At 38.8% G+C, this 22,559-nt stretch overlaps 1 protein-coding gene across 1 annotated transcript in view; it reads left to right on the top strand.

Moving 5' to 3' along the window:
• The window catches only part of LOC124776657 (DNA primase large subunit), a 91,471-nt gene that overhangs the window by 21,837 nt on the left and 47,075 nt on the right, over nucleotides 1–22,559 (top strand). Inside the window, exon 3 of the mRNA XM_047251748.1 lies at nucleotides 21,102–21,223. Coding sequence (XP_047107704.1) covers nucleotides 21,102–21,223 — 122 coding nt within the window. The remainder of the gene's footprint in view (nucleotides 1–21,101; nucleotides 21,224–22,559) is intronic.

Below are 22,559 nucleotides of genomic sequence, written 5' to 3'. Positions count from 1 at the left end.
TGAGGACAGACAAAAGTTAGTAGAGATTCGTGCAGCTGTAAAAAGAACGATGGGCGAAGCATTCAACCACTACCACCATCATACCTTAGCAAAAGATCTTGCTGAAAACCCTAGGAAATTCTGGTCTTACGTAAAATTGGTAGGTGGGTCGAAGGCTTCCATCCAGTCACTCACTGATCAGTCTGACCTGGCATTGGAAGACAGCAAAACGAAAGCTGAAATTTTAAATTTAGCATTTGAGAAATCTTTCACGCAGGAGGATTGTACAAACATACCGCCGTTTGAGTCTCATACAGATTCCCGTATGGAGGACGTAGTGATAGACATCCCTGGGGTTGTGAAGCAGCTGAATGGGTTGAAAATAAATATATCGCCAGGTCCTGATGGGATTCCAATTCGGTTTTACAGAGAGTACTCTACTGCATTGGCTCCTCACTTAGCTTGCATTTATCGCGAATCTCTTGCCCAACGTAAAGTCCCGAGCGACTGGAAAAAAGCTCAGGTAAGGCCTGTAAATAAGAAGAGTAGAAGGACAGATCTTCAAAATTACAGACCAATATCCTTGACATCGGTTTGTTGCAGGATTCTCGAACATATTCTCAGTTCGAATATAATGAATTTCCTTGAGACAGAGAAGTTGCTGTCCATGCATCAGCACGGCTTTAGAAAGCATCGTTCCTGCAAAACGCAACTCGCCCTTTTTTCACATGATATCTTGCGAACCATGGATGAAGGGTATCAGACGGATTCCATCTTCCTTGACTTCCGGAAAGCACTTGATTCGGTGCCCCACTGCAGATTCCTAACTAAGGTACGAGCATATGGGATTGGTTCCCCAAGTATGTGAGTGGCTCGAAGACTTGTTAAGTAATAGAACCCAGTACGTTGTCCTCAATGGTGAGTGTTCATCGGAGGTGAGGGTATCATCTGGAGTGCCCCAGGGAAGTGTGGTAGGTCCGCTGTTATTTTCTATCTACATAAATGATCTTTTGGATAGGGTGGATAGCAATTATATTGACTCCTTTCTTACTAGGCTAATTACTGTTTAGCTCTACAGGGCCTTTATACTGAAATGTTTCCCCACACCACCTAGTATTGTCTTTCTATGTGTGTGAGTAACTGTATGTTCACTGTTGTGGGTAAATACATACAGCGTACACAGGGCAGTGTGTGAAACTGATAGCAATTACACGCTTCCGCTGTTGTAGAAATCTGCTCCAGATACCGTGTTGAGCTGAAAGTGGTAACCAAAGTACGGAGAAATATTCTTTGGGGCTCTGTTGCATAGCAGTCAGATTGCTTTCAGTTCTGAGAAATGTCCAGTTACTATTGTGGATTTGAATGATCCATGAAGTGACTTCTTTTCCGAAGAAAACATCGAACTATTTCACTAGAACTGAACGCTCCCGTCGGAGCTGTTCTCAGCTGGTGTTTATTAGTAAATCACAATAGCAGTATATCGCTGGGTGTATAATAAGACGTACCTTCTTGAAATGAACAATATTTTATTGTTCTACTAACTGATTTCCTTCCATATGCACTTATATTTTACAATTTGAATCAAAACTCGCAATGGCGTCGATTTTTTACATCACAAGAATGGCTCTCCTCTCCTCAAAATTACTCTTAACAAGAACAAAAAACTCTATATCCTAAGAATAATTATGTGAGCGCTGACCGCCACAGAGTAATAAACAATATCTTTGTCTCTCTCTCGCAGTGTCACAGCAAGTTACGCTGCATGATACATCATATATGCCCCTCTTGTGGACGAACTTTTTTTGGGCAAAAACAGACACGAGCGTTCACACAACACTGTATCGGTTATTGTTTATGACGCTGTATTAATGTCCACTAGAGTATTAATGTCCACTGTATTTCTTATGATATTTTGGTATTAGTGAATGACTATCTAAATGTAAATTATAGATTTGGATGCATATACTGCTGACGAAGCCTGTGCTGAATTCCTGATGCAGCTTATATGCACAGCTTCCATGCTTGCTTTTATTCATTCGTCGAGGATGGCATGAGATGTGATCAGAAACCTTTTTCATCATCACTCAAAGCTTCTGTTACTCGCCTTGGGATGTCTCAAACGGATAATCTAGCCATTCGGCCAAGCCCCACAAAGGAAAACCTCGGGGTAGATTTACCATCCTCGTATTTCTCATTTGCAAAGAAAATTAATTGAATTACAATGGAAAATAAAAAAAAATATTTACAATATGTATTTTTTTAATGAATGTAAACACTGTTCACAAAAGAAACACAACACTGTTAATCTTCTGTGTCTTGAGGTGAACCGTCGACGCGTTGGTTTACGTCCATCTACGATTCCCTTCTATCTGTCATCTCCGGGTAACTGATTGAATTCTATTCTCCTCGTGGGTATTACGGTTTTCCGCATATGGTTGACATGAAAATAAGAGTCAGTGTAAGTTCCGTGGAAAAGGTGTTTGATCTATGCTGAGCTGAAATAGAATCTAATCTAAAGTTCTTTCTAATTCTCTGTCCTGAATTTGAAATATTCGGAAGTCGTAAGGTGTTCTTCATTTCTATCAACAACCCTAGAATGCACTATACACAAATCCAACTGGTGCTGCCGTGTCAACTTATGCTCGTCATCTTTCAGATGGACTTTAACACTTGTTGATGTGCTTATAACTGAAAGGCATTCGCTCAGTTGGTAACTTCGCGAGAAACAATTGACATAACATAATTTACATACACAGGTATGTTACAACAATAGTACAATTATAAAGACAATGTTCGTCACAAAAGATTGAAACAATTACCCCTTCCGAACAGCATGACTTCAGCTCAGCGAGTAAAAAAGCAAATACAAACATACACTGACATTGTTAAATTGACATAAGAAAAAATATCTTGCCATAGACCAGATTCATTTGAGTCACTAACCCATGGTCATTATGCATTGTGAAACCCGATTGAAGTTACTATCTACTGAATAAAAAATTTTTTAAAAGAAATCATTCATACTATTGCTAAATTCTCTGCATACTGAAAAGAAAACTTATCTTTACAGTGCAAAACAAATACATAATGTCTGCATATCTCTCGTACATCATGCCTGAAAAGAAAAACTAACTACTAAATTGCAAAAAGAAAGAAACTATCCTAAGTATGATTCATAGGTTTAATGAAAATTCTCTAATCAGTATTATTTGATAAGAATAGTATTTTCAATCTTCAGAATCTTCAGTCATCATGAAATTGCTTTAACAAGTGATGAGGATACATTCCTTTCACCTTTCCATTCTTCACATCCTTCAAAACATAAGTTCCTGGATGGGGTATTTTGGTAATCACAAATGGTCCTTGATACAATAATTGCCATTTTGTGTTCTTCCTCTGTATAAGTGAAGCCTTAGGATGAGTTTTTACTAAAACTTGGTGTTTCACTTTATATGTTTTTATTTTTCCAAGTCGATTGTCAAAATATATTTTCCTTTTTCTTGCCTTGTCCATTATATTGAGTAAGGATTATCGTACTTTATTTTGTAGGTCTATTTTGTTAATAGCCACTTTAGGAATTGGTCGAATCCAGTCATTCTGTTCCTGTTTTCCAAACATCAGTTCGTATGGGGTGTATTCTGTCGTAGTATGTGGCATATTGTTTACAATTTCCTGAAAATTGTGAAGATAATCGATCCATTTGGGTTGCTGGTTGTGGCAATATGTTCTCATGAACCGGTTTAATTCACGAAAAATTCGTTCCACGGGATTCGCCGAAGGGTGGTACACTGATGTTAGAATTTGTTTTATACCACAACTGGCTAATGTTTGCCTACCTTGACTATATAATCCTTGACCAGCTTCTTGGCTATGGATGCAGCAGTAGCTGATTTTAATGGATAAAATTTGACATACTTAGTGAATATATCAAGAAAAGCTACAATATATTTGCATCCTCCCCTTGATGATGGTAGAGGACCACAGACGTCGACCGAAATGATTGACAGCGGTTTAGTGGGTATAATAGGATGTAGGAAATCTTTCACACAAAAATTTCCTGGTTTGGCTAGCTGACAAATTTTACATTTCCTTAACTGTCTGTGTACTTTCCTGCAAATGTTTGGGAAGTAGCAATATGCTTGAATCTTCCGAGCACACTTTAATACTCCAAAATGTCCCCAAGTGATGTGTGTGTGCAAAATTAAGTCATTCTCATTCTTCTCGGGAATACACACCTTCCAATTATCTGAATCAAGATGCCCTTTGAAAAATAAGACGTCGTCCTCAACTTTGTACAGTCTCTTCAGATCATCGTTTCCAGGCTTTGCTAAAGTTCCCTTTATTGAATGCCAACGAGGATCTTCATTCTGAAGTTTTTCCATGTTCTTACACATGTCAAGAAAATGTTTCCTATATATTCTATCAGTCATTATAAGAACATTAAATTCGGACGGATTGTCTGTGATGTTGATAGTTGACAAATCTCCATCTGGCATTCTAGACAGTGCATCAGCGATGAAATTATCCTGTCCGCTTAGGTATTTAATTTCAAATTGAAACTCTTGGAGTGAGAGCGTCCATCTTGCTAATCTTGGATGTAATAATTTACATGTTTGCAAAAAACTTAACGCTTTGTGGTCACAGTATACTGTTGTCTTCGCTCCATATAAGTAATAGTAAAATTTCTTAAATGACCAGACTACGGCCAATGCTTCCCTTTTGGTAGTCGTATATGTTCTTTCACAAGCAGTTAAGAGTTGGCTAGCAAAGGCTATTGGACAGAAAGTTGATTTTCTGTCTATCATCTTTACTTGGAAGAGGCATGAACCTATTCCAATTTCCGAAGCATCTGCCATTAAACCGAATTCTTGGCCCATATCTGGATGATATAATATTTGTGAATTGACTAAGGCATGTTTTATTGCTTCAAATGCATTCTGACATTGTTGCGTCCACACCCACGGAGTATTTTTGCACAACAAGCTGTACAACGGTTCTGCATTAATAGAGTGGTCGTGAATGAAACGCCGGAAAAAAGAAACAACTCCAAGGAAGCCCTTTAACTGCCTTTTTGTTGTTGGAACTGCAAAGTTTTTGATTGCCTTTAGTTTCTCGGAGTCCGGTAAGATGCCTTTTCCATTTATAAGATGACCCAAAAATTTGATTTTATCTCGAGCAAAATGGGACTTTTGCAGATTTGCGGTTATGCCTGCTTCCTTGAAACGTTCTAACACTCTTCTCAATAAATCAACGTGCTCCTTCCATGTGGTCGTAGCTATGAGCATGTCGTCCACAAACAAAGTTAAATTGCTTCGAAGTGCGGGTCCCAATGCGTAATCTAGAGCATTTATAAAAACTCCTGAGCTCACGTTTAGCCCGAAAGGTAAAACCTTAAATTGATAGCTTCTACCTGCATGTACAAATGCGGTGTACTTTTTTGATGGTTCGTCTAGAGCCACCTGCCAAAATGAACTTCTCAAATCAATATTTGTTAAGTATTTCATCCCCTCGAACTTTTGAATTAGCTCATCGATATTTTCCGGATGAGTTCGCACGGGCACGATAATCTTATTTATCTGCCGTGCGTCTAGCACGAGATGAACTTTTCCTCCCTTTTTCGAGACAACATGAAGCGGACTACAGTATGGACTCGTCGAAGGTTCGATCAGATCCCATTCAAGCATCTGGTGGATTTCCGCATCAACTGCCTTTCGTTGGTGCCACGGTACTGGATAAAAAATACGGCAGAAAACTTGGTGGGGTATCACATCTAAATGGCATGTGTATCCCTTGATTACACCAGGTCTTTCTTGAAAGACTTCATGATATTCCTGTAGAAGATCGTATAATTGCTTTCTTTGGTGTTGTTGCAAATATTCAGGTTCTTGCACCTTTTCATATACCATATCTTCAGGGTTTAAAACTGGTTGCAAGTAATTAATTTGGTAATACCGTACAGGTTTGCTATGTATCCACTTTATTTGCAGCTTTCGTCCCTGACAATACTTTCCATGGGTACTATATTCCCTGAGAAGATTCAGTTGATGTTTCTGATCCATTGTTGTAAAACTGGCACGGCCTAGAGAAAAATCGATATGCCAATTTCTCTCTCTAAATTCATCTATACCCAGGATACAGTCCTCAACCAATTTTTCTATTACAAGGAACGTGCAATTTATAGCTACATTTCCTATATCTAACTGGAGTTGAGTCTGCACTTTAACCTGAGAAGACTTATGACCAGTAGGACCTACAATTCTACAACACTGAACAGGAAAAATCGGTGGATTTGCTTTCTGAAGTATTCTTTGAAATAACTTCTCAGAAACGACATTTACTGCTGCTCCTGTATCTAAAGTAACTTGCACAGTAATGCCTTCAATTGCCGCCTGAATTTTCGCAACAGGTACAGTGATATGTTCCTCTTGACAAGGCATCATATCCTGCTGAAGTTCTTCTATTAATAATCTGCCATCATTGTACCGAAAAAAACTGACGCTTGAATTTTCGCCCCTGAAACCTTCCTCGACTGCACCGTCGGGGCTTCTGACAGTCGAGTTTAGTTTGACGATTGTCCATTATTAGTAGATGTCTGCTCCGTTACGTCGGTTATTGTTGGTGGTTGATTTCTCCATTCATTTGCATTATCATTTGGTACCCAACCTGAAGTTTGTGGTTGGTTGTGATATTCTTGGGTTGGTTGCTGATATCGGCGTTTTTGCTGATAATTCCCTTCTTGATAGTATCCTTTCCTCTTCTTATTATTCTTCCTCCATTTCCGTTTATATGTTTGTTCACATTGTTGGTCATGATTACACTGGTCGGGATTTTCGTTACCAAATTTCACGTTTTTCTGGAAATAACTCACCTGTGGGTTTGGTGAATTGTGTGCAATAGGTTTGTTTCCACACTGTTTGTTGTTACTATTGTATTTGTTAGGTTGGTAACTTGGCTGATTATAGCGCACACGTGATTCTTCGAACAGAATGTCTATTGAATCCAATGTGGTTAGAAAATCTTCCACATGTTGTTCAGGCACATGTAGAAGTTTTTCCTTAACCTCAAGTGGAAGTTTGCCCTTTAATATTCGAATGATATCCTGCGTCGGGATTGGTTCATTCCAGTATTTGCTTTTATTTATATACTTCTCGAAATACTTTCTTAAAGATCCATTTTTGAAAGAAAAAGTTTGTGGGTCAAAAACTTCCTTTTGTAGTCTTTCTTGTACTCCCTTATTCCAGTATTTGTGCAAGAAAGCGCGTTCAAATTGGTCATAATCTTGACACCAATTGGATGCTTCTGACACCCACATCGATCCATCTCCATGTATGAATCCTGCAACGTACATAATTTTTTGTTGCTCAGTCCACATTCGCGGCAATATCCCTTTAAATTGCTTGATAAATACCACGGGATTGATCGACTTCCTTTCGGGAATAAATATCTGGAATTGACGATATTTAAGCATTTTTTTCTTCATTCATAGTCACAGGTGCATTCTGGTGGCTACTTCGCGGCGAATGATAATCTCGATAATTTGTTTCTGGTTGATTACGTAAATATGCACCAATACATGGATATTGTTGCATGGATTCGGTTTCACTGGTTTCATCAGGAATAATGTCTGCTTTTGATAAACTGCAAGTAGTATGTGCCCCTCTAGTATTAACTAGACCTTGCTGGCATGCTTTTAATGTATTTTCTATCTTTGCTTTCCAAGCAGGAAATTCATCTCCTATATTCTCCTTGATCTCTTTAACTTCTGCTTTAAGTTGTTCTTGTGCAGCTTCGTTGTTAACTTGCGCGTTAGAAACCGTTTCTTTCAAGGTTTTGTCAACATAATTTCGCACTGTTTCAGTTTGCTCTTTCGCCCAATCTTGAATGTCCTTAGAGAATGCAATCTTATGTTCATTGAAAAGTTTCTCTATGTGTTTCTCGCCTTCGAGACTGAGAGTGTCTATCCTCCGAGTAAGCTCAATGACAGCTTGCTCGTTATCGTGCTTAATTGTATTCACGTCTTGCGCAATAGTGTTCTGTACATGAATAACTTCCTGCACTTGATGATTTAGTGTATCTTGATGACATAAGATGTCTTTGTATTTGTTTGTTAATTCCTGATACTGTTGTTCTTGTGTAACTATGAGTTGTGCCTGACTGGTAACCAAGTAACTCTGCTTTGTTTCCAAACTCTGGAATTTTTCAGTAATCTTATCATTTATTTCTTTTAGTTTATTAGATTGCTCCTGAGCCAAATTAAATTGCGCACTCTCCAATACTTGGAATCTACGATTCATGTCATTTGCAAAAGTGTATTGTGCCGTTTCAAGATTAGATTGCGATGTTTCCAATGCCTTAATCCCTTGTGTTATGACAGTCAAACTTGACATCAGCTGGGATAACAAATCGGTATTCTCAGCAATTGGCGATTGCACTGGGCTTAATGAGGATTGTACTGACACAATTTTCGGTACAGTCATTTCGTTTTCGCACGCGTCTGTATCAGAGATGAAATTCATGTTGTTTGTTGGTTGCTGCATATTTCTCTGGACTTCTTTCGACATATGAATGTCGGAACTAGCAACCGTTTGTGTCGACGGCGTGAGCGCATTAATTATTGCTGGTTGCTCAGCCGTGATCGACATATCGCTAACTACGGCGGTATTAAATTCTGTGGCACTAGTTGACGATGCATTCACACTATTTAATTCATCTTGTGGCATAGTGATGCGTGCTTGCTTATTGGCTTTGAACATAGATCTAGTTATCACCATGTAAATGAGCAATTGACAGTTTCTCCTCTAAATAAGTCCCACAAAAGTGACTATTGAACTTTTACACACGCAAAAAAGACGTTAATGTCCTAATGCTGCTAATGTACACTTTACAATGTGACACAAACACAGTACATAGATAACACATAAAATATTATCTTGGTATCTACTGAAATACTGGAATTCTAGTACAAGTAATATAGCAACACTATTTATACTTAGAAAATTAATAGATGAAAGATCACTAAATGCATAAATGCTCCAGAAAGCTAGTAATTCAAATGTTCTGGCCTTTTTGAAGTTTCTGCTCGGCTGCTGGGACGGCGTACTCGTTCTCTTCACAAGATACTCCCGCACTTTCAGTTAGCATTAAACATACAAAGGACCATAATGTAGTTACTCTATAAAACTAGACATATACACACACAATGAAACATTTAATTACTAAATTACTAACATATTTATATTGCAGGTTCACTATGAGTGTTGTATCAGGATCGTGTCCTGTCTAACGGTAGACATATATATTGACTCCTTTCTTACTAGGCTAATTACTGTTTAGCTCTACAGGGCCTATATACTGAAATGTTTCCCCACACCACCTAGTATTGTCTTTCTATGTGTGTGAGTAACTGTATGTTCACTGTTGTGGGTAAATACATACAGCGTACACAGGGCAGTGTGTGAAACTGATAGCGATTACACGCTTCCGCTGTTGTAGAAATCTGCTCCAGATACCGTGTTGAGCTGAAAGTGGTAACCAAAGTACGGAGAAATATTCTTCGGGGCTCTGTTGCATAGGAATCAGATTGCTTTCAGTTCTGAGAAATGTCCAGTTACTATTGTGGATTTGAATGATCCATGAAGTGACTTCTTTTCCGAAGAAAACATCGAACTATTTCACTAGAACTGAACGCTCCCGTCGGAACTGTTCTCAGCTGGTGTTTATTAGTAAATCACAATAGCAGTATATCGCTGGGTGTATAATAAGACGTACCTTCTTGAAATGAACAATATTTTATTGTTCTACTAACTGATTTCCTTCCATATGCACTTATATTTTACAATTTGAATCAAAACTCGCAATGGCGTCGATTTTTTACATCACAAGAATGGCTCTCCTCTCCTCAAAATTACTCTTAACAAGAACAAAAAACTCTATATCCTAAGAATAATTATGTGAGCGCTGACCGCCACAGAGTAATAAACAATATCTTTGTCTCTCTCTCGCAATGTCACAGCAAGTTACGCTGCATGATACATCATGCAAAACGCAACTCGCCCTTTTTTCACATGATATCTTGCGAACCATGGATGAAGGGTATCAGACGGATTCCATCTTCCTTGACTTCCGGAAAGCACTTGATTCGGTGCCCCACTGCAGATTCCTAACTAAGGTACGAGCATATGGGATTGGTTCCCCAAGTATGTGAGTGGCTCGAAGACTTGTTAAGTAATAGAACCCAGTACGTTGTCCTCAATGGTGAGTGTTCATCGGAGGTGAGGGTATCATCTGGAGTGCCCCAGGGAAGTGTGGTAGGTCCGCTGTTGTTTTCTATCTACATAAATGATCCTTTGGATAGGGTGGATAGCAATGTGCGGCTGTTTGCAGATGATGCTGTGGTGTATGGGAATGTATCGTCGTTGAGTGACTGTAGGAGGATACAAGATGACTTGGACAGGATTTGTGATTGGTGTAAAGAATGGCAGCTAACTCTAAATATAGATATATGTAAACTAATGCAGATGAATAGGAAAAAGAATCCTGTAATGTTTGAATACTCCATTAGTAGTGCAGCACTTGACACGGTCACGTCGATTAAATATTTGGGCGTAACATTGCAGAGCGATATGAAGTGGGACAAGCATGTAATGGCAGTTGTGGGGAAGGCAGATAGTCGTCTTTGGTTCATTGGTAGAATTTTGGGAAGACGTGGTTCATCTGTAAAGGAGACAGCTTATAAAACACTAATACGACCTATTCTTGAGTACTGCTCAAGCGTTTGGGATCCCTATCAAGTCGGATTAAGAGAGGACATAGAAGCAAGGTGGGCTGCTAGATTTGTTACTGGTAGGTTTGATCATCATGCGAGTGCTACGGAAATGCTTCAGGAACTTGGGTGGGAGTCTCTAGAGTAATGGAGGCGTTCTTTTCATGAATCGCTACTGAGGAAATTTGGAGAACCAGCATTTGAGGCTGACTGCAGTACAATTTTACTGCCGCCAATTTACATTTTGCAGAAAGACCACAAAGATAAGATAAGAGAGATTAGGGCTCGTACAGAGTCATATAGGCAGTCATTTTTCCCTCGTTCTGTTTGGGAGTGGAACAGGGAGAGAAGATGCTAGTTGTGGTATGAGGTACCCTCCGCCACGCACCGTATGGTGGATTGCGGAGTATGTATGTAGATGTAGATGTAGGAATCCAAAACAGGGCGAACCGAAACCATCCAACAGGTTGTATAAAATTTGTCCAGTTATCAATTTTTTTCTATGAAAGGATGTGCCAAGTGTACTACCCTGGACGGGAACTGTCACTGGATGAATCAATGATGTTTTGGCATGGAAGATTATTTTTCCTCCAATAGGTCAAAAATAAAAAGCACAAATAGGGCATAAAGCTATATATTTTGACAACTCCCACTGGAATGGTCCTAAAATTCGCGGTATACACTGGCATGCTGAACAATTTAGGAGAAAGAGGCCATGCACAAAAAATTGTTCTTCATTTACTGGATGAAAAGTTGAATGCTGGTCACCACGTGTACATGGACAATTACTATAATAGCTTCACATTGGCTAAGTTGCTCTCGTATAAGAAGACTCATGCACGGGAACTCTGAGGGCGAATAGGAAGAATACACCAAGGAACTACAGAAGGCAAAGTTACAAAAAGGTGAAGCCGTTGCCAGATTTGCGGAAGGAGCTATGATAGGTAAGTGGCGTGATAAGGGGGAGGTTTGCTACATTTCTAATGCATTTACAAGTGAAATGCTTGACGTTGAAAACAAAAGAAAGGAGAAGAAATCTAAGCCCTTGGGCATTGTAAACTACAATAAATTTATGTCTGCAGTTAATCAGCACGATCAGGTGTTATCATATTACCTCTCACAATGAAAAACCATACGCTGGTACAAGAAACATTTTATTCACATTACGGAAATGATGCTGACAGATGCACATGCCCTACACAAAAATATTTTGGTACAAAAATGCCCCTCCAAGAATTCGGACTCAGCACTATTGCCACAAAAGCAGGTAGGACGGCCAGTCAGAAATCCGCAACATGTTGTGGTAAAACGAGAATCAACTGGAAAATCAGAAACACTGAGAAAAAAGTGCAGATCATGCGCCAGCCGAGGACAACGAACAGACACGATTTACGAGTGCCCAGATTGCCCAAATAAAGCAGGGTATTGTTTGAATTGTTGTGTTATTAATCACCTCTAAAGGCAGATAGCACTTTCTCTGTTCTTTCATTTTTCGACAGTTATGTGTAGGTACTATTCTTGAACTTTGTATTTATTTTATTTGTTTGGGTGTAATCGGTAAAGTTCTTGACTGTATCTTTTCTGAGATTTGACATACATTGTATTTCAGAAGTTTCTTCAAGATCTTGTGTTCGTTTTTTAATGCTGTTTCTACTATATTTTTTGTTCTCAGTAGGATGTTTTGTTTTATTTTTGAATATAAAATAAAAATGTAGTACTCCAAACTGTCACAATTTTCAGGATAAATAAACGAGACGCACTAGCGTGTCCATGGCCAACCAATACAGAATGTTACGTAAGTGCCACTGACACCTTAGTGCACCCCCAAAAAAATTTGATTGCTTACATGGCAATGCAAGGCCAATTACAGTGGCAGCGAACATGTTAAATATTTGCGGTGATGCTAAACTGATTTTGTATGTGTTTTTTGGCAGTGCCACTATGGTTTCATTGTATTAGGACATATTTTAAATGCATGCTGTCCACATTTATTGAGGTAATACTTTTCATTTGGGGCCTATTTTATTGTTTTATGTTGTTTACTGTCTACTAGCTGCATTTTGTTTTCCCAAGTTTTGCTGCAGATCCAAAGATGGTCATCGCTAATGAAAACCAGTAATCACAGATATTGCCCATAGCATAATTTTCACAGAGTGGCTAAAATGTCCACTGTCTTTTTACAAGTTATAATTAATGATTTCTGTTGAATAGTGGAATAAGATTTGTTTGACGGAGGACCTTTACATGAAATAATAATTGCTATTGGATTATTCGATCTAGTTTGCCAAAATATGGCATTCTGTTTCAGTAACAATGTTTTAACTAAGTATGCTAATTACTCTGAGACTAAACGAAGGCAAAAGTTACTACCATATTTCCAGCATTAGCTGCATAAATGCTTCATTTATCTCTCTACTTTTAATCTATTTTATTTGAAAGTTAGCAGTTGATTACATGTTCCCTTAGGACAATGATGAATTTATATTACTGGTATTTTGCAGTTAAAACAGTTTCTAGGTAATCTTATTACACCAGTGGCTTCTAATTAACCAAATCATAGTAAAAGTGAAGTTTGCTAAACCTTTAGTTAATATTTGAAATTTTTGGTATTGTGCATCATCATAAATATAACACTTTTCAAAATATTTGCAAAAAAAATAAAAAAATAAAAAAACTGCAAAAAAGATGTTGGGGGGGGGGGGGGGGGGGGAAGCATGACAGTGGAAAAACAATCCACCTGCTTTGTTACAGTGTGATCAACTCACCAGACAAAAACTACTAAAAAGCTAGTTCCAGAGACTGATACAAAAGCTTTGGAAGACAACCCCAAAAGTATAACCCCCCTAGTTAAGGCTGAAAAGTAAGGATAGAAAAATGGCACATAGTAACAAGAAAATGGCAAAATCGAGATAAAAGTGTTAATAAAATTTTGAAATGTGAAGAACCCAGAAAACTTATAAAAACTGACACAAAAGCCCAAGAGGGGTCTGTAGTATGAATGTGGGATTTGGAAACTAAAAAGCAACAAAGAGGTATACGAAAAAACTGAGAATATAATAGATACAATAAGGAAGCAGAGGGTCACATTTTATGGCCACTTAGAAAGAATGGATATCAAGAGTGTAACCAAAGAGATATTCAACAACTTTGACAAAAATCCAGAAGCCCGAATTTCGTGATTTATAGATGTTAAGAAAGATTTACAGGAGTAAGGAATAACAGAGAGAAACAGAGAAAATAGACATGAGTTCAGGCAAAAAGTACAATGGTCAAGGGTTTCCAGAAGATAACGCAAAAGAAGAGAGGAGGGACATGGACAGAAGAAAGAAGTATTGGGAAGCCGAGAAAAGGAGAACAATATGATATCATGAATCAGCTGTGTCGCACTGTACTGAGTTGACCTAATTCAGACAATAATAAATGCTCCTGCCCACCACATAGAAGAGGCATTGCGCGCGCGTGCCCACACACACACACACACACACACACACACACACACACACACACAGAGAGAGAGAGAGAGAGAGAGAGAGAGAGAGAGAGAGAGAGAGTCTTTTCGTTGCGCTTGTCTATGACTCATTGCCTCCTCTGTGTGGTTAGTAGCAATTTATCATTTTCAGAAAACTTTTTTTACTCCATCCAGGAATTTCCATTATTTAGTTACAATATTAATAATAACAATAACAATAGTAGTAGTAGTAAAAGTCAATAAACACCAACGCAACACAGAAACCCCCCAATGGCCCAAGAGGTGGAAGCAGCAGTCAAAACACTGGGAAACTAAAAGAAATGTGGAGAAGGCCCAAGTTTTTGTAGAAATATGGCTTTATCAAAAATTCAAAACAATGGATAACATAAAAATTCCCTAAACATTGGACCACAGCTATTAATCTACCCACTCCACAAAACAGCAAACAAGAGCAATCCAAATAAATGAAGGTACATCTTTCTTGAACTGCACATACAAGTTTTAAATGGTTGGGTTAAATAACAACTGCATCACAAAACAGGTGAATCCCAGTAAGGCTTCAGACTCTGGAGACGATGTACAGAACAAACCATCGTCTTAAAAATTACTTGTGGCATATTACAGTAAACAAAACAAGCATCTTTGCAATCACCTTTTGTATAATTTAAGAAGCCATGTGACTGTACTCATGCATCTTAACAGAAAATCTTACAAAAATTTCTGGCTCCACCAAAAGTTAAATTGGTAGAACTCCCCATTACCAACTGAAAATCTAGTCACTTACAGAGGAGATTTTCTGAGCAATTCCCCATGAAGATTTTGAGACAGGGAGACTGCTTGTGACCACTACTGCTCAACTTTGTGCTGGAATCTAGGAACATCAGAATTGAAAATGTCAAAGACAAAAAATTTAAACTGCCTGGGATTTGCTGACGACCTCCTCCTCCTCTCCAACAACATTAAGGAATCTCAGCACAAAGTTAAATGTCATTTTGTACAACTTTTCTGTAATCTGATAGATCTCTCAAATTATTGTGGTGATTGTCTACAAAATTGCATACTCCTGCCCACATTCATACAAAGGACTATCATCATTACACTGATAAGCTATTCATTTTCCTCTAAATTTTCAATTCCTAGAACTGTCTGTTCCAAATGCATTCATATACCTTCGCTCCCCACAGCATCTCATAAAATTGAAATCCTAATTATCTCGGCATCTCCTACTAAATCAGTCGAGTTACTCAATCCTTTCATATAATTCTGCTCAACATTGATATACTTTTGTGGATATTCGCGTACTCATATTTCAAGTCTCCTTCAGCTTCAAAACCTCTTTTATTTTCTCGCCCACAGTTGAGTCATTGAGGCACTCTAATTCCTCAACTGTTTCTCTAAGAATGTTGCAAGACCCTCCCCTTCCCCCCTCCCTCTCTCCCCTTTCCGTGTCATTGTTGGCCCCTCCGTACGTTTTTTTTGGTACTTATTATTAGGAAAAGTGCTGGTGAGTTGTTAAAAACTTTTAGTCTTTTCTCTTATCACTTCTCTAGGTACAACTCTTCCCTTGTAAATGTAACATTAACACCATTCATGGATTAGGCTTTAGGTCTGTTCGGATTGGCTGACTGCTGCAGTACAAGGGGCGATTTATGATTGTGGGACGTGGGATCAGCATGTCACCCTCGCTCTAGCTGTCATTTTCAGTAGATGAATCGTCATGATCCCACTACTTCTTTATTCAAGCAGCTCCTCATTTGGCTTCACAAGGGCTGGTTGGACCCATTGCCAGACCTCCATACCCCTCCCTTTAGCAATATCAATTAACATAGATTGCTACTCGCCACATAGGAATTGGGCAGTGGACAGACATATTTAAAAGCACTGTAATCTCCAGGCACTGATGTTGATCTGAAATCCCAGTGATGACCATGTGTGTGTGTGTGTGTGTGTGAGAGAGAGAGAGAGAGAGAGAGAGAGAGAGAGAGAGAGATACCATCCCAGATTTCCCTGTAGCGTCATGTCATTTCTTCCTTTTGTTATCTGTGTGATGAGAAGTCTTTCAGAGACTTTACAAAAATGGTCTGGATGAACATCACAATTCATTCAGTTTAAATTTTTGGCAAATAGTCTCAACACTTTCACCCCAGTCAGTAGTAATCACTTCATTGCTTACTGCTCTGTGAATGATGTACTTCATCTTCTATTTATATAACAAACTTTTCCGGTTTTCCTCTTCATCCACATTGTGTAGCTTGCATTTCAGTAATAATTGTACAAATCATTTCTCTCTCTCTATGTTGACCGCCTGGCGAAAGAGGCCACCAGTCAACCACCCCTGGAGATTGGCCTCCCGGAGACTGATTTGCGGGCAGTCTTACGCCGCGCCGTTCTTTCGGTTTGGGACGCTGAATGGCGCAATCTGCCCACGCCCAACAAACTCCATCCAATCAAGGCGACGACAACTGTGTGGCGGTCGTCCATGCGGGTCTCCCGCAAGGATACTGTTGTCCTCTGCCGGCTGTGCATTGGGCACACTCGGCTTGCGCACGGCCACTTATTGCGCCGTGAGGACGCACCTCTATGTCGCTGCGGCTTCGTTTTATCAGTGGTCCATATTTTATTGGAGTGTCCGCTTTTAGCTGTGCTCAGGCAGTCGTTCGCACTGCGTGACACGCTCCCTGCCCTTTTAACAGATGATTCTGCTACGGCTGACTTAGTTTTACGTTTTATTCGGGCAGGGGGTTTTTATCATTTAATCTAAGTGTTTCTGTTTTATCTTATTGTTTTGTGTGGATTCTGGCCTTTGGCCTCCGGTTTTAAACTGATTTTTTTAATGTGTTTTAAGTGGTTGGTTTTTCCTTTTTTATTTCTATGGTCGGCCAACCACCGTTACACTCTGTGTGATTTTAGTTCATTTTGTCTGGTCTTTGTCTCAGTTTCTCTTGTTCTGTGTCATCTGTGCTCTATTCTGTTAATCGTTTTTATTCTCTGTGGGTGTTTTTAGTACTTGGAAAAAGGGACCGATGACCGTAGCAGTCTGGTCCCTTTAATCCCACAAACCAACCAACCATTTCTCTCTCTCTATCCATTTAATAGAATGTAATTTATTTTTCTTCTTCACTGTTATTGTGCCCATTATTCTTATCTTATTTTAACACCCTTAATTTTCTAATTATTTTGCTTACCTTCTTCCAATCTTGTCACCAGTGCTGCTATCTGATTTCCCAACAATAATGCAGTTAAACTAACCTTGGGTGTTCTACCATCACAACAACTTTTAGGATACATCACAGCTCACTTAAATAAATAATTCCTAACTCCTACTTTGCAGCCTTCAAACTTCACTCAACCTACTATTTAATTTATAACGCTTTAAGTGACTGTTCTCACTTATGTTACTAGCTCTAATTTTGTCTCCTTCTTGTCGAAAACATCCTGAATTTTCCCCCTCAATCCCCCCTCCCCAGCTTTCCTAGATTTTTGTTTAATTTCTCCTGTCTAAAAAGCTCAGCAGATGTGTCAGCAGTAATATTCAGCAAATGGACTTGTGGATAGTGGTGAATTACCTGTAAAAAAAACTGCACAAATATTTCTGAAAACTTGTCAACCCTCTTTTATGAAAAGGAAGTGGGGGGAAGGGTTGCAAGAATATTAGGACTGACACTGATGATCAAAATAGATATAATTAATGTGATTGATTACCAAGGCTTTACATGGGATACTTTTAGTATAAAAGGTGTGATATTGTTGAAGTGGTACTACTGCTGGAAGCTAGTGGTTTTGAAGTGAGTAAAAGTCCTCATTGAGAATTTGACATGGCTGATTAGAAATTGATGAAATGCATGATGAGATAAAAGAAATTATTCAGGTAGTGAAGGGAGACGAAAATTTAATAGTCATGGGTGACTGAAATTCAACAGTAGGGAAAGGAAGAGAAGGAAATGTAGTAGGTGAATATGGATGAAAGAGGAAGCTGCCTGGTAGAATTTTGCACAGAGCATAACTTAATCATAGCTAACACTTGGTTCAAGCATCATGAAAGAAGGTTGTATACATGGATGAACCCTGGAGATACTAAAAGGTTTCAGATAGATTTTATAATGGTAAGACAGAGATTTAGGAACCAGATTTTAAATTGTAAGACATTTCCAGGGGCAGATGTGGACTCTGACCACAATCTATTGGTTATAAACTGTAGATTAAAACTGAAGAAACTGCAAAAAAGTGGGAATTTAAGGAGATGCACCTGGATAAACTGAAAGAACCAAAGGTTGTAGAGAGTTTCAGGGAGAGCATAAGGGAACTATTGACAGTAATGGGGGAAAGAAATACAATAGAAGAAGAATGGGTAGCTTTGAGGAATGAAATAGTGAAGGCAGCAGAGGATCCAGTAGGTAAAAAGACGAGGGCTAGTAGAAATCCTTGGGTAACAGAAGAGATACTGAATTTAATTGATGAAAGGAGAAAATATAAAAATGCAGTAAGTGAAGCAGGCAAAAAGGAATACAAACGTCTCAAAAATGAGATCGACAGGAAGTGCAAAATGGCTAAGCAGGGATGGCTAGAGGACAAATGTAAGGATGTAGAGGCTTATCTCACCAGGGGTAAGATAGATACTGCCTACAGGAAAATTAAAAAGACCTTTGGAGAAAAGAGAACCACTTGCATGAATATCAAGAGCTCAGGTGGAAACCCAGTTCTAAGCAAAGAAGGGAAAGCAGAAAGGTGAAAAGAGTATATAGAGGGTCTATTAGGGGCGATGTTCTTGAGGACAATATTATGGAAATGGAAGAGGAGGTAGATGAAGATGAAATGGGAGATATGGTACTGCGTGAAGAGTTTTACAGAGCACTGAAAGACGTAAGTCGAAACAAGGCCCCGGGAGTAGACAACATCCCGTTAGAACTACTGACAGCCTTGGGAGAGCCAGGCCTAACAAAGCTCTACCATCTGGTGAGCAAGATGTATGAGACAGGCGAAGTTCCCTCAGACTTCAAGAAGAATATAGTAATTCCAGTCCCAAAGAAAGGAGGTGTTGACAGATGTGAAAATTACCGAACTATCAGTTTAATAAGTCACGGCTGCAAAATACTAGCACAAATTCTTTACAGACGAATCGAAAAACTGGTAGAAGCTGACCTCGGGGAAGATCAGTTTGGATTCCGTAGAAATGTTGGAACACGTGAGGCAATACTGACCCTACGACTTATTTTAGAAGAAAGATTAAGGAAAGGCAAACCTACGTTTCTAGCATTTGGAGACGTAGAGAAAGCTTTTGACAATGTTGACTGGAATACTCTCTTTCTAAATCTGAAGGTGGCAGGGGTAAAATACAGGGAGCGAAAGGCTATTTACAATTTGTACAGAAACCAGATATCAGTTTTAAGAGTCGAGGGGGTATGAAAGGGAAGCAGTGGTTGGGAAGGGAGTGAGACAGGGTTGTAGCCTCTCCCCAATGCTATTCAATCTGTATATTGAGCAAACAGTAAAGGAAACAAAAGAAAAGTTCGGAGTAGGCATTAAAATCCATGGAGAAGAAATAAAAACTTAGAGGTTTGCCGATGACATTGTAATTATGTCAGAGACAGCAAAGGACTTGGAAGAGCAGTTGAACGGAATGGACAGTGTCTTGAAAGGAGGGTATAAGATGAATATAAACAAAAGCAAAAGGAGGATAATGGAATGTAGTCAATTAAATCAGGTGATACTGAGGGAATTAGATTAGGTAATGAGACACTTAAAGTAGTAAAGGAGTTTTGCTATTTGGGGAGCAAAATAACTGATGATGGTCCAAGTAGAGAGGATATAAAATGTAGACTGGCAATGGCAAGGAAAACATTTCTGAATAAGAGAAATTCGTTAACATCGAGTATAGATTTGTCATGAAGTAGTTTCTGAAAGTATTTGTATGGAGTGTAGCCATGTATGGAAGTGAAACATGGCTGATAAATAGTTTAGACAAGAAGAGAATAGAAGCTTTCGAAATGTGGTGCTACAGAAGAATGCTGAAGATTAGCTGGGTAGATCACATAACTAATGAGGAAGTATTGAATAGAATTGGGGAGAAGAGGATTTTGTGGCACAACTAGACTAGAAGAAGGGATTGGTTGGTAGGACATGTTCTGAGGCATCAAGGGATCACCAATTTGGTACTGGAGGGCAGCGTGGAGGGTAAAAATCGTAGAGGGAGACCAAGAGATGAATACACTAAGCAGATTCAGAAGGATGTAGGCTGCAGTAGGTACTGGGAGATGAAGAAACTTGCACAGGTTAGAGTAGCGTGGAGAGCTGCATCAAACCAGTTTCAGGACTGAAGACCACAACAACGGTCAGGGAAAGAATGTTAATGGTTTCAGAGAAATGTAGAGCGTGTATCTTAAAGCCATGGAACCAAACAAATTGTGGAACTCTCACCATAATTGTACCAGAAGAGAATTTAAGAATTTGTGTGGAGTGGGTGAACATTTAAGAATTTGTGTGAAGTGGGAGAGTTCTTTTCGACAGTCCACAAGAAGGTTCACATGACATGCCTCATTAGTAGCAATGGTCTCACTCCCATGAAAATTCACCTTTTCCAGTGTCCCACCAATTGGTGACTCCATTACTTACATGCATACCAGTTTGGGTGACTACTCTTATCCTTTATATAAAAGTTGGTAACACTGTGACAGTCAGTGATAAGCCTTCTTCCTCTACAAACTTGTTTAAGAACTACTTATAAAAGTCCTTCCTATCCACCCAAAATCTTCTATTCCTTTCACCATTAATTTATACTACCTGTCACCAAAGAAGGAAGTCCTGTTCTAGTGCAATTCCTTTACACTATAAATTAATCCTCTCAGGTGAAGTAAACATGTTGCTTAATGACATCCCTCCTTTTTTTATTTTCAGTTCTAAGGATTATAGATCAAGCAAATCTTCAAAAGAATGTTCCTAAATATTCTGAAGAGTGGAGGAAAAAAATTGTCGCGGAGATCAAGAAACAGGGCATAAAGGCTTTTCCCCGATTTGCAGTATGTAACTGTTCAGAATGTACAAATACCTCAGTTGCCTGAAGTGTTTTACTAATAGAACTGCTTCTGTACTTTCCATTGTTACACATATGCTTTAGAATGATTCGCTGCTGCTTTAAATGTATTTCTCTCTTTCTAAAAAGGGAAAATAAATCTTTAACTTGTTTACAAAAATTTGCTGCTTTTTTAATTGGATTGATTGTAATTGTCTACTTCTAAAAATTTATACAAGTGTGCAGTAAATTAATTGTGTGTGTATTACAAGAATAGTGGCTCTTTTGCAAAGAATACTGCCATACAATGCTAACGTTAAAACAGTATCAGACTCCAGATATTTGATACCCAGGAGAAATGGCTAGAGAGGTGTGTTTAAATTAAAAACTTTAAATTATTAATATTTCACAATTATGTTATCAGTCACCAGGCAAATTGTTACAATATTTCTCCAGAATACTGGACTACTATTCAAAAATACGGTGCTGATTGTTACTGTGTTAATATGTATTAGGACCAACCCAGATGGAACCCAGTGTCCAGTGCAGTCATTAATACAATGCAGCTGGATGGACCAATACAGATAGTATTGTAACCCTCACATTAGGTCCAACAACATATACGGAGCACAAATGTGTACCTCCTGTAACAACAGACAATGTGATACTAATTCAGAAACCAACAATGATAGTTTTTGATAGGAAACATTGTAAGCCTTACTTCCTGTTAGAAATTAATAAGCAGTTATTTCTGACTGAAATTTATTGAAGTCCAAGCACTTCTACCTCATTGTGCACTCATATTGAAATTGTAATATTAAGCAACATTCGACTTAAGGATCGTGGTGGTGGAAACCACATAAGGTGGAATTAGGTCAGGTAAACGGCAGCAGCTGTTAATAGTTCATTGTAGAAGAGAAATCAGATAATAACAACTAAGAGCAAGTCAGCTGTTGGGCACTCTCATATTTACACGCTCCGAAATTTCACATTTTTATTTACAATGTCGGCGAACGTTCCACTGCAGTTGCCCTCACGAGACGTGGGTGATGTCACACAATTTGGTACATCCGTATCTTCCAGTTTCACATCCAGTGGTTTATCTAAAGATAGTTTGACCACCATCCAGCCTTGTAGCAACATGATTAGTGCCAATGCCTGCTACTCTCTAAATGTAAGTTCTTTACAAGTCATATTAAACTGACTGAATGCTAAATGACAATATTGACTGGAGAATTTGAGAGTCCTGTTGACACCTGATAAGCATGTGATCCATAGTGTTATTCCCATGCCTCACAGAATTCTCAGGGTCCTGATAGTTTAGTGTATAACTGATAGAACTG

Source organism: Schistocerca piceifrons, chromosome 2 (genome assembly GCF_021461385.2).
Source record: "Schistocerca piceifrons isolate TAMUIC-IGC-003096 chromosome 2, iqSchPice1.1, whole genome shotgun sequence".
NCBI lineage: Eukaryota > Metazoa > Arthropoda > Insecta > Orthoptera > Acrididae > Schistocerca > Schistocerca piceifrons.
Note: the sequence above shows the minus strand (reverse complement) of the source record. Positions and strands in the feature narration are given on the sequence as shown.